Source organism: Gossypium hirsutum, chromosome A11, assembly GCF_007990345.1.
Source record: "Gossypium hirsutum isolate 1008001.06 chromosome A11, Gossypium_hirsutum_v2.1, whole genome shotgun sequence".
NCBI lineage: Eukaryota > Viridiplantae > Streptophyta > Magnoliopsida > Malvales > Malvaceae > Gossypium > Gossypium hirsutum.
This window is the reverse complement of record NC_053434.1, coordinates 123,363,670-123,377,256: the sequence shown is the minus strand read 5'-3', so window position 1 is coordinate 123,377,256 and position 13,587 is coordinate 123,363,670. Positions and strand designations below refer to the sequence as shown.

The 13,587-nt window shown below is 31.3% G+C and overlaps 1 protein-coding gene across 1 annotated transcript; it reads left to right on the top strand.

Annotated features, from left to right (window-relative positions):
- Positions 1 to 9,864: 9,864 nt before the first annotated feature.
- Positions 9,865 to 13,237, top strand: LOC107936766 (uncharacterized). Its single transcript, XM_041080304.1, has 4 exons — positions 9,865 to 10,006; positions 10,130 to 11,497; positions 11,769 to 11,781; positions 11,875 to 13,237. The coding sequence occupies exons 2-4, from the start codon at positions 11,042 to 11,044 to the stop codon at positions 12,300 to 12,302; spliced, it is 897 nt and encodes a 298-aa protein (XP_040936238.1). The 5' UTR covers positions 9,865 to 10,006; positions 10,130 to 11,041; the 3' UTR covers positions 12,303 to 13,237.
- The last annotated feature ends 350 nt before the right edge of the window (positions 13,238 to 13,587 follow it).

Here is a 13,587-nt window from a genome sequence, read left to right as displayed (position 1 = left end):
GAAAATTTTATTTCTCCCTTTAAGTTTCTAGAAAATTTTAATTATCACCCCAAATTTTTTGAAAATTCTCATTATACTTATTTTTAAAAAAATTAATTAAGCTCTCTTAATTTATTTTTTTTTGGGAAATTCTCATTAATCTCACATGCTTTTTAAAAAAAAATTAAATTAGACCCCCTAATTTTTTAAAAACATTCTCATTAAACTCCTGAATTTTTTTTAAAGTTTTACCATGCCACCCTAAATTTAGTCCCAAGATTCTCCATTAGTAAACTAGTAATTTCTATTAAAAATTTCATCCATTATTACTGTTAAAAATTGACATAGTTGACAAAATAATCAAATAATAACTTGTGGCATGCCACATGTACCTCTTATTGACATACAGAGATCAACTTTTAATAGTAGAAATAAATGAAAATTTTAATAGAAAAATCAATTTACTCTTCGGTTTAACTTATGTGGACTAATTTGTCATTTTTTTAGTAGATGGGGCAAAAGACAATCTAATTCCTATTACAAAGGCATTTGTGATACTTTTACCTTATTGTTAATTATTTCAATTAAAATTTTTCCTAAAAACATTATTACAACAAAAAAAAATTAATCATGACAACTTGAATGGGTGTTTTAAAAAAAATTCCTATTAAGTATTTTTAAAGTTATTTTTATGTTACATGACATTATTAAGTGATTTTTTTAATTTTAAAATTTCATGCCAAAGAATTTAATAGAATAATTTCAACGATAGTCACAACTAGACCTGAATTTTTAAACTGATCATTTTTGTTGGAAAATTTTATCCATTTCTACCGTTAAAAATTGGCATGGTTGACAAAATAACCAAACAGTGACTCGTGACGTACCATGTGTAGCTCATGTTGACGTACATGAACTAATTTTTAACAGTAGAAATAAATAAAATTTTTAATAGAAGAATTAATTTACTTTTTAATCTAACGTATAATGACTAATTTGTCTATTTTTAGTCACCCAACTACCTTGGATTTTTGGGTATTTTTATTTTCACGTTACCCAATCGGTGACCAAAAAAGAAAAAAATTAAATAGTTAGGTGATTATTTTATAACTTTTTATAGGTATGTGACCAAAAATTAAATTTACTAATAGTTGAATGACATTAATGTAATTTACCCTTATTTTTTTTTGTCTCTAGTCCTGTCCCTATTTGCAATCCAATTTATTGTATTATCCTCTTTCTGATATCCTGTCTTCAAAATCAAATCTTTTGGCTGCACGTTTGTATCCCGACACGTGAAATCCGGAATCATGCTGACTAAAATACAAATGATGAACTTTCCTCGCCATTTGCGGTGTCCACGTTCCCCGCTAACGGCTGTTTCTATGCTTTTTGATAATGAATTTCTTTTCAAATATAGTATACATATTTTTATATTTTTCGTAAATTTAAAATTTAAATATTATATTTTTATTTTTAAGAATTTAAATGCTGTTCGATAAATTGATAAAATAAGTGTTAGAAAAAATAAGTATTAGATTTAAATTATAAAATCTGTTTGATATTTTACTTAAAAAGTTAAATTTTAGATATAATTAGATTGTCTGATAAATATAAATTTTAAATCATAAAAAAATATATTCTAATTTTATCCTTAATTCTTATATATTTAATTTTATTCTAAACAAACCTCAAATTTTAAACTTAAAGTTTTTTATAAAAATGCTAAAAGTTAAATTTTTTATTTTAGGGGGGTCGGTGTCGGCTCTGCACCTGCCTAGACACTTTCCATCTCAACAAACTCAGTATCAAACAACTGTTATCGATGCTTATCTTTTACGTCTATTAGTAAATTTACGTACCGGTAACTTAATTTTGCAAACCAGAATTTGAGTTTTAATTTTTAATACCTCAGTAACTTTTTTCTCTTCGAACATTTTCGATACATATTGCAATAGGTTCGAGGTAGTCCGGAATTTCCCCAGAGCAGTGTTGTTTTGGTCATAAACTTGATTCTTCAAATCAATAAGTTTAGTTGTAATACTAATTCTTCATCCTAAAAAAAAAACATGAAATCTCAATACCATTACTAAACAACCATCCAATAATTTCTTTAGATTTGGAAAATAATTACATTTAGAATTTATACTATTTTCAAAATTCAAGTTATCAATTGCTATTTGGAGAAATTGTTACAGTTCATTAACTTCATGGGTCAGGTTACCTACTCAGAATTTAGGAGAGTTTGGGTAAAAAAATTAAGCTTGTTTAAAATATTGGTAGACTTGGACAAAATTTTAAGCTCATATTGAAGCTCAGGCCAAGCTTGGGTAAAAATAAAATATGTTAATATCATACTTAAGCCTGGCCTATGAACACCTCTACCTACCAATATTGTTTGTATGTATGTATCATACCTTCTTTACTAGAGTCTCCATGATGAATTCTTGAAATTTATTTAATTGAACCATAAATAAATGACCAAGATGTAAACAAGCAGAGACGAAGATAGAAATTTCGTTCAAAAAGACAACTATTCCATTTAATAAAATGCTAAAAAGACTTAAATTTAATGTTTTAATTTATGAGAGGGCCTAAAAGAAAATTTTCCCATCTAGCCAAGGGGACCTGAAAAAACAAAAAATTTAAGATCTTGAAATCAAACTTAGCATTTTCTTTGAGTTTCAAACACTGATGTACCTCTTTTGATATTTGTTGCTCTAGTTTCGTAAGCTTCTCTATTAATTCGAGTAATCTCGGCTTCGTCTTATCTTCTTTTAATTTGTCATCCTTGTGCTCACTCATGATTTTTTGGTACTTTTTCATAATGTCTCGGACATCAGATCATATAGGCCACTCATGCGATTTGATTTGGTCGAGACAATTGAGAATAAAATCAAAGGCTTTCCTCTTTTCACCAAGTACACACAAAATATTCGAATAAGTAAAATAGACTAAATTAAAATTAAATCAGAATCAAATTATATTAATTAAAACTAAATTAAGGACCAAATCACACGTTTGACAAACAATGGAGAACCATTCCAACAAAAAAAATCCAGGTGGACACAAACGGGTCAACGGGCGTCATTCTCACAATTTATTGTTTTCTATATTTGTTCTTTTAGATTTTTTCATTACTAATGACTAAAGACGGTGATTGACCATGTGTTAAAGACGGTGATTGACCATGTGTTGGTTTGATAGTTACAATATTTACCGTTTTAGGTGTTTTGGGTTCGAATCGTGTTGTTGCGTTGTTATTAGAGCTTTACCCTCCTCTTGTAATTCAGAAAAGAAAAAAAAAAGCTCGTGAAAAAGTAAATATGATCAGAATCTATAATGAAATTATTAAAAAAATAGTTTGATGAAATATGCAATGATATGGAAATTTTGATCTTTGCAAAATCATGGGAAGTGGGGATTTAAATTCAAAAAAAGTCTTTATTGATTTTGTTTTTCTAGATTAGATCGGACGTCTAAATAATTTATCTTTTTAAAAGAGATATTTTAAGAACTCTTCTAAAAAGATAATTTTAGGTCTACATCAAAGGATATTGTTAAATATTTTGGTATATCAATTTTTTTATTACAAATATCCAAATTTTTTAACCTAATACCAAAATTTCTAATGCGGTACCAATATTTCTAGCGGAAATCATTGGCTATTTTGGTATATCAAAATTTTTCTTTTCTTGCTCATGCGCGGGGATTGATAGCTTGTACCAACACTTGTTAGAGTGCATTTTGTCCCTACTCAAAAAATGGGTAAATTAGTCCATATACATTAGGTTAAAGAGTAAAATGGTCTTTTATGTTAAAAAAATTAATAAATTGGTCTTTATGTTAAAAAATTTATCCATTTCTATTATTAAAAGCTGGCATGACTGACAGAATAATCAAACAGTGACACGTGACGTCCCACGTGTACCTCTTGTTGACATACATGAAATAATTTTTAACAATAGAAACGAATGAAACTTTTAATAGAAGATTCAATTTACTCTTTCCTCTAATGTACAATGACAAATTTGTCCATTTTTCAGTCACCCAACTATCAAGGGCGAAGCCAAAACAAATTTTTAGGGGGCTCGGATAAAATTTTAATTTTTTATAGTTTATTTCTTTATAATTTGTAAAGGATTAAATCAAAATTTTAAAATTTTAAGGGGTCAAAGTGTAATATTACCTTTACTAATTTAAAATTTTTAAAAAATTTTAAGGGCTAAAAGAGTAAATTTACATTTTAGGGTGGCCGGGGCCCGTGCCAGCCCCTTGGCTTCGCCCCTGCCAACTATTTTGGATTTTTTTTGCCAAAAAAACTATCTTGGATTTTTGGATATTTTCATTTTTATGTTAGCCAATTGGTAACCAAAAAAGAAGAAATTGAATAGTTGGGTGTCCATTTGATAACTTTTCATAGTTAAGTGACCAAAAAATAAATTTACTAATAGTTGAGAGATCATTTTGTAACTTTTCATAGTTGAGTGACCAAAAATAAATTTATTAATAGTTGGGTGAGTATTAGTGAAATTTATCCTTACTTTTTAATAATTTCATAAATATGAAAAACTTTATAACTTCATAAATACTTTAAAACTTTTATTTTATATAATTTTTAATTTAATGCCTTTAATAGTCTTTTTTTAATTCTTACCTGATTGGTATATCCATGTTTGAATCCGATCTCACTGCCTATGCATAGATTGCCTTAATACATCTAAACCGATAACACTATTTTGGATATTTTTCAGCCTTGGGCCCCTTAATAATTTGAAAACAATATTTTGGACATCTTTCATGTAACGCCCCATAAGTAAGGGATGTTGGGAATTATACTTCCGGGACCCCGCCTTAACGTATTAGACTCAAAAATATTATTATTATATTTTTGAAAGTTACTCTAAAAGTAAATTACATGTTAATTAGATGAATTCTATTAAAAGAGATAAAAGTAGGAATTGCTATTAAAAATTTTAATGAAGAACTAGTTAGAGGGATTTACTAGGAAAATAAACCATATTATATATATAATATGGTGGATGGTTTCAATTTTTTTATTAGTATTATATAAACCTATTATAATATAAAAGAAATAAAGTCAAAGAAAAGAATAGTAAATAGAAGAGATAAAAGATATAGTAGGTGAAAAGAAGATTGAGTGTGGGAGTGAAAAATTTTCTCTTCTCCTTGCTGCAGAAAATAGAAGAAGAGAAAGGGGGAAAGAAATGTTCAGCTATGGGGGTTGAATACATGAGTAAAATTGTAAGTAAAAGTTGATTATTTAGCATGAAATCTATGTTTTTTATGATAAAATATTATGGGTTAGTTTAACCATATGGAAATGTTAAGAGTAAATAGAAATTATGGAAGTCTCCATGGATGAGAAATGTGAAGGTTTGAGGTTATTTTGTTGAATACTAAATGTTTTTTATATGAAGATTTGAGTATAAATTTTGTAGATTAAATTGGTCATAATGAGTGGTGGTATTATTGATAATAATTCTTAGGGCTAAAAGGTTATAAATTTGAAATAACATAGCTTAAATTGTTAATTTGATGAAGTATAGGGACTGTTTTAGTGTACTATTCAATGCTGGAAAATTTGGGACTTATTTACTAAGTTCATTAAATATATGTAGATTATTTTGTGATATGAGATTGGTTAGCAATGACTAGAAATTAGTTAAATGCTATAAATAAATTTAGCAAACTATGATTTTATTAAATTTAGGATTTTAGTGTTTGATAATGAAATTATGAACTTTGGTTAAGGAACAAATCAATCAGATGTGAATCGTGGAAAAACGAAGGTAATGGAGTAGCTAGCGGCCTCACTATTACGACTGTTTTGTTAAGGTAAGTTCGTGGACTTGAACTTAATTTTTCTTTTAATTATTATTTAAATTGATTAATGCTAAATTAGCTTTTGATATAAAATGTATGCATATGATGGAATTAATAAGAAAATAGTCATACAATTGTCGATACATTCGACTAGCGTTGGGCGCAATCTTTGTCAACTTGTTTGACTTGTGCTGGGCACACAATTTGTTTATCTGACTAGCGCTAGGTGCAATCACCGTTGGTTCATCCAACTAGAGCTAGGCTCACAATTATTATCGTCGGTATACCCTACTAGCACTGGGTGCAAAATATTGTTGGTTTATCCAACCAGAGATGAGCTCACATTCATTACCGTCGGTTCATCCGAATAGCACTGGGCGCAACCCTTTTTCTGCGGTTTACCACTAGGCACTAGGTGCCACAACGTTAATTGATCTCATGATAAAGTTACTGGAATTATTGATAAATTGAAATCTTATTTGGCTAAGTTAGAATTTCATGTTAAGAGAGACTGGAATTGTGTTTAGCTAATAAATGAAACTTATAAATGATAAATTGATTTACATGTTGCAGGTTAGATATATTATTAACCAATGAAAATGTGTATAAACATACGATTTTAACATAATAAACTAGGTAAAATAACCAACACAATTTCATACATAGATTAGCATATACTGATGAAATATATCAATGTCTCAAAAATCATAGTATAAATTATTGCAAAATACCAAATCCATGCAAGACATCCAAAACCATATAGTTGAAATAGAGAAAATATAGAAACCCAAATACCAAATAAGTTTTGTGAGTTTTGCTGCAAATGCAGACCTCCTTTTTTTAGTCTCATCCAAAAACTTGTGTGTAAGCTAAGTAGGCAAAAAAATTCTTCTTTAACAAATCAGCAGCAAATCCCACCTGAAAACCAAGTTCCTTGGCCTTATAAAGTGTAGCCCCCCACTTTTTCAACGTATCAATGTCCAATTTCTCAACTGGAAAATTTTCCATTTCTTGTATTGCAGCACAAACCAGAATTTGAGTAGGTTTATAGGTAAACTCGGTAACTATTCCACGATCCTTTTCGATTCGGTTCGCAATAGATTGAAAGGAGCTTGGAACTTCCTCCCAACCGATTTTCTGCAACTCTTCTTGTAAGCCTGGGAAACTTTCTTTCCGCACTTTGTTGTTGCCTTTGTCATAAACAATGTGTTTCAAATCACTAAAAGCAGAGAGTAGAGATGGGGACCTTGCAGAAAACTGAAACAATAAACATAGTAAACCATAAATTATGAGATTGGTATGTCTATGATTAGTTGAGATTTAATGCGATGTCATTACGAACACGTATTCAACAAATAATCATAGATGACGGATATTGCAAGATGATTATGTTGATTAATGAAATTGGTATTATTATTAAGTAAAAATCTTAATGAAAAAGGTTTGTTGATGATCAAGTAATAGCCTTATAAATAGAACAAGGTTTTCTGAAACCTAAATTGTTTTGGTTGGTTGTTCTCAAATACTACTTAGGTCAGCTAATGTCGAATGCATTATATATAAACCATACCTTTTTCTTTAATGCCTCCACAAAGCCAGTCTGGAAATGTAAATCTAAATTATTCACGATGAAATCCTGAAATTTAATTAGACAGATGTAAGAATGGGCGAGTTCAAAAATAACGTCATATCACATTAAAATAAAGAAAAAGAAAGGAAAACTTAAAAGAAGATAAAGATACATTAAACCATATGCAATGTCCTATCGATAAGTCTAAAGAAACAACTAAAATGAAAAAGAAATTATGATTATAATGTGACTTATCCAATATGGCCATCCAAATTCTTGAAAAGATTTAACACGTATATGTTAGATATAAATTTTTATATTTGATATTCACTTCCCTATTTAAGTAATATAGTTAAAAAATGACTTTGCAATGTTTAAAAATAAATTCAGTGCACGAGAACAGAGATTTATTATAACAAAATAATATCTGATGCACTTTTTATACGAGAAATTATTTTATTGACCATTCCCACCACATTATTCAATGTTCATTTCTAATTATTTAATGACATCTCAATAATTTTTTTCATGTCATTAAAATATAATTCTCAAACCTCAAATCTCAAACATGAACATTGTACTCGGACCTTAAATCCCGAACTCCAAACCATGAGTTCAAGGTTCAGGGTTTAGAGTTCTAGGTTTGAGTTCAAGGTTAAAAAATTACCAAAATTATGTGTGAATAATATAAAAAAATTACTGAAATGTCATTAAATAATTAAAAATTAGACTATGGTTAATGTGGTGGAAAGGGTCCATAAAATTATTTTTGCCTTTGATACATAAATTTTATGTATAATCAATAAATAATAACACAACATATCATCGTCAAATTAAAAAAAAATTATGCATACCGATAGACCACGTTTCCCAGCTGTTGTTGAGGGCTGAAAAACCAAATTAAAAAGTTAGATTGGAGACTTAGATTGAGTAATTAAATTTGTCAAAATTTATCATACCTCTTTACGTTGCTGCTGTAATTTATCAAACTTGGATGCTACTTCGAGCAAATCCGCTTCTGGTTCCAAATTGGCATTAGCTATTTCTTGGAACTCTTGCTGAATGCTCTGGATATCCGGTTGCACTGGCCATGGCTTGACGAGTACTGATTTCATATCTGTCTCCTTGTCCTTCGTTTCCCACAATATACATACAAAATAGGTGTCAAAAGAAACAAACATATTTACATTGTCGATATAAGGACTTTTTTGGATTATTGAAATAAAAAAATTGAAGTTTGGGTAAATACCATTCCCAGATTTTAGTTTCTTTGTTTATCATTAAAGTTAAAAAATCATACTCAACTCAAATCATTACTTCAAACTAAAAAAATTTGGGTAAACAAACAATTTTTCAAATCAACCTGTAATTTTTAAATAGGATTTTAACCCAATCTAGGAAGCTTTACAACATCATGTCTAAAACTAATTTTTAACACGAGTGATAATCACTATCAAAATTTTTTAAAATACTTTCGTAAAATATTTTTTCATAAATACTTCAATAATGAAGTAACTTAAAGTAAGCATAACCAATAATGCAGAATCCAATCATTTTTACCTTCAATATATATAATAAATAACAATAATTATTAAATTCAATTAGAAGAATTTAACTGTGCTATCTGTCTGTCAACCCGATGCCTGTATAGTAACCTTATTTCATGCCCAGTTTTCGTTTTGACAAGCTCTTCCCTGGTAAATTTTTTATTTTTCCGCATTGGTGATTGTTCGGAGTTGCACTGTTCCTCTGTGTCAAGCTCTTTAAAGCGTCTTTTCTGGCCTATACACAGCATCGAATAGTTTATCTGATTATGATTGAGCAACTGTTCATTCTCTCCATCTTGAAAGTTCTGATCGTTTGTCGGTGTCACTCTCTCATGTTGTGATGAGTCTCCACTCACTTTATGGATATATTCAGGGTATGACATCCTCATCTTGGCACGAATATGAGAAATTTATATTAAAGTAATCATTGCAACGAAAAGTTGTGATTCAAGACTCAACATAGTGAAATCATGAGTCATTTCCTGAGAATTTGTTGTTGCAAATGTTGCTTGTAACAAAGTGTCAATTGTAGGTGGTGAATTCAATTGATTTGGCACGAAAAATTTTGCATAACAAAACAATAATATAATAGCAATTAACAGCAGCAAGAAAAAATTTAACCGGAAATATGCACGAAGAGTAAGTAATTTTTGATGTACGGTTCCTATATAAATTTCATGCATCATCGTTAAATAGTAACATGACACATTTTCATTAAATTAAACAAATAATTATGCAGAACATACCATAGGAGGATTAGGGTTCTCAAAGCTAGTTGAGGGCTGAAAACCCAAATCACCTGAGAACTCTTCCTCTTGAGAGTTCATGCTTGCATTTGGCATCAAGGAGTTTTCACCTATGCCTGCACTCGGCATCGGCATCAAGGAGTTCTCACCTATGCCAGCACTCGACATCGGCATCAAGGAGTTCACACCTATGCCTGCAGTCGGCATCAAGTAGTTCTCACCTATGCCTGCACTCAGCATTAAGGAGTTCTCACCTATGCCTGCACTCAGCATCAAGGAGTTCTCACCTATGCCTGCACTCAGCATCAAGGATCTTGGTATACAGCAGTTCTCGATCTCTCCCTGATGAAAGTTCATGTCTCCATTCTGGTTCATGTAGTTCCCAAATGAAATATCTCCCTGTTGAACGTTTTGATTGATTGTTGGTGTCTGTCTCACAGGTGGTAACAAGTTTCCATGTCTTCCATAGCTATCTTCAGGGGATGAAATGTTAGCTATGCTCATTTTGGCACGAGTAAAATCGCAGTGAAAAGAAGGGAGAGCAGGGTCAGGTGTGCAAGAGTAAAACTGAAGAAACAAAGCAATTCAATAAGATGGGATTATAAATAAGTCCAACTTCCAACACCAAAAGCTCGTGATTTTAATTTTCTCTATGTAAAATTGACACGATAAGACTAGGGGAAAGTTAGCTGTCAAACTTGGCACTATATGCTTCAACGAAAGCCTATGCGCAAGTCCGTTTAGGTAATAGAGTCTTGATTGTATTTTTAAAAAATCTCAATGTCGGTATTTAGTGGAGATAATGGTTTATATAGCTTTTGAAGTAGACAAAAAGGACAAGTTGTTGGACCACTCCATTTTTTAAAATGGCTTTTTTTTTTTTGGTAAAGCTAAAAACTACAATTCTTTTAGGACGAGTATTTTAGTTTATTTCGACCGTAATGGGTAAAAAATTAATACTGTTAGAGTATGCTCGCTCGCGCCCATCGCGAGAAAGTTACATTGAAGTTGAATATGCTCGCGCCCATCGCGAGAAAGTTACGTTGAAGTTGAATATGCTCGCGCCCATTGCGAAAAAAGTTATGTTGAAGTTGAATATGCCCGCTCTGATCGCGAGAAATTTACGTTGCAGTTGAATACGCTCGCGCCCATAGCGAGAAAGTTATGTCGAATGCGCTCGTGAAGATATAAAGACTGCCAACATTTCTCATCCATAAACATTATTTTTTTCATATTGTATTGTCAAGTGTTCTATTTAACCCAGAATTTTCATATGCTTCGATCCACCATTTCACTTTCGTTCTCTTGCAATAAACAAGCAATTTTTGCCTTGATTTTAGTTTGAACCATCAATGGCGGAAGAAGCTGGGTTCATCTTGGGCGAAATCTCCCATATTCTCTCTGAAATGTTGCTGCTTGTCAAAGATGACCTCAACGACCTCAGAATCACCGTCTCTGCAGTCATAGTTATGCTTCCTGACGCCGAAGAGCGATCTGGGACCAGCAATTTCACAGCTTGGCTTGAAAAGCTGAAAGATGCACTTTACGATACCGATGACTTGCCCGATGAGTTATCTTTCGATGTTTTGAGAAGGCTTCTCTTTCCCTGGTCAAGGGAAAACAATTACGTTTACCTTTCCAAAATGAGCTCTCAAATTCAGGTCATTAAGAACAGGTTAACTTCCCCTGAAAGGGTGTTCGACATGTTAAACTTTTTCGATCACCTCCTCGTTAAAATCGCTTTAATGGCTGCAAAGAGCACAACTTTGGTAGCAGGTAGTCCGACTAGGATGAAGACAACGGAAAAGGTAAGTCTTTGTCAAATTAAGATCATTAAATTCTATTCAAAATCTCGAAATAAAGATAAAGTTGACATGAAAAAAATATTGATTTGTTTTAAACCATACATGAAATGAAGAGTGGAAGCAATGAATCACGTAGATGAACTTTTTTTTCTTCTTTTTGTTAATCACATAGACCCAACTTGCAAGCTTTCTCTAACCAACGAATTCCTTTGTTTTTCCTGCTTTACTCTTCCGCGGCGGCGGCCTTCTCTGTGTCTTCTCTTCACCGATATAGATACATGAAACCTGTAAGTACTCCTAAATCTACTAATTCGCTATCATATCCTTCTTTATAATTTTTCTGTTGTTCTGAATTGGGAAATCCGAGTTAAATTTCTCAGATCCGAACAAGAAGATGGGTTATGGCGTGGCAGAGTTAGAGCATCAGTCTATGTCGAATGGAAGCAAGAAAAGAAATCTGAACTTTGTTTCCGATGACTTATTGAGACAAGAAAGAAAAGGAATAAGGGAACCGAGGGAGCTCCGGGACCGACTAGAATCATTAACAAAAAATGAAGAAGAGTTTATCAAGTCATCCGTGCCAGAAGTAGTGGAAATTTACGATGATCCAACCAAAAGAGGGATAAATAATGTAAGTCTCTTAATCCAACTTACTAATTCATATTCAATTTATTTTAATAAATCTGCAAGTTTGAAGGAACCGACTTCTATTCATATTCATTTGTTTATTTGGAAAAAATTTTTGTCTGAGCCTCAAAATCTGGTTTTTATTTCAAAATGGTCCCTGTCTAGTGGTAATATCTCTTAGAAAAAGCAAGGCAACTTAGTTATGCAAAGGTGATAAGACTTAATGAAACACACCACTATCATCACTATTAGCTTCCCCTTCTCTTTGTTGAATAATGAATTTGAGATTTCATGCTTCTTTTATGTCTTTAAGATACATAACCACACATTAAATCATTAAATTTCAATTGAGTTTTATGTAGTGTAATCAAGCTAAGCTGAATTCAAATACTATCAGGTTCAAGCTCGATTTCTAAATTTAGAACTTGATACTCGAGTTCGAGATCGGTTTAATAATTAAGCTTAAAGTTAATAATATATTAAAGGAAATAATGTAATTTAATTATATGCAAATATAAAAAAAAACTCGAGCCGTTGGAGCACCACCTCCAATGGAAGGCAAAAGTTACTGCAACCGATGATCTAACTCGTGAAGGAGTACAATCTAAATTCCGTGATTTGGAGAACCAACTTTATGACAATGGCAACGACAAAGTGGAATGCAAAGATTTCCCAGGCTTGGAACAGGCATTGAAGAACACTGTTTGGGGGGAAATTCCAGAGTACCTCGAATCTATTGCAATTCAAATCGAAAAAGATCGTGGAAAAACTACTGATGTTTTTCATATCGCCATTCAAGTTCTGGTCTGCGCTGCTATCAAAGAGATGAAAGATTTCTCGGTTGGGGATTTTGGATTGGGATACCTTGAAAAAGTGGGGCGCCACACTTAATTACGCTGAGAAATTTGGTTTTCAAGTGAGATTTGCTGATAATCTATTGAAGAAGAATTTGCTAGCCTATTTTGCTGTTCAAAATCTTCCCAAATCGACTGCAAAAAAATAGCTTCGCAAAAGCAAATGGTTGTGTTGTTGTTGGCATGCTGCTATGTCTACAATAGTATTGCCTTTAATGTGTTTGTCCTTGGACTTTGGATTTCTATATGAAGTTTATTTTGAGATTAATTTTTGTTTAGTATATTAATTAAAATTAAATACTAAATATGGTATAAGATTAAATTCATCAATTTCGTAATAAATTAATTTAATTTATGTTTGATTATGAGGTCTAAGCTTAATTTTGAGTTTGAATTAAAATATTCAATATTAAAATTAAAGTAAAAGTTCATTTATCTTCACGGGTTATCCGTGTCAAATATTAGTAGTTTGAATTAAACAAGTAGGGATGAAGCTAGAAATTTCATTAAGGGGAGGAGGGCGAGATAAAATTATAAAATTTTGGAAGGGCCAATGCTAAAAAAATTGTGTTAAAAAAGCTTAGATTAAATTATTAACTTTTCATAGGGCCA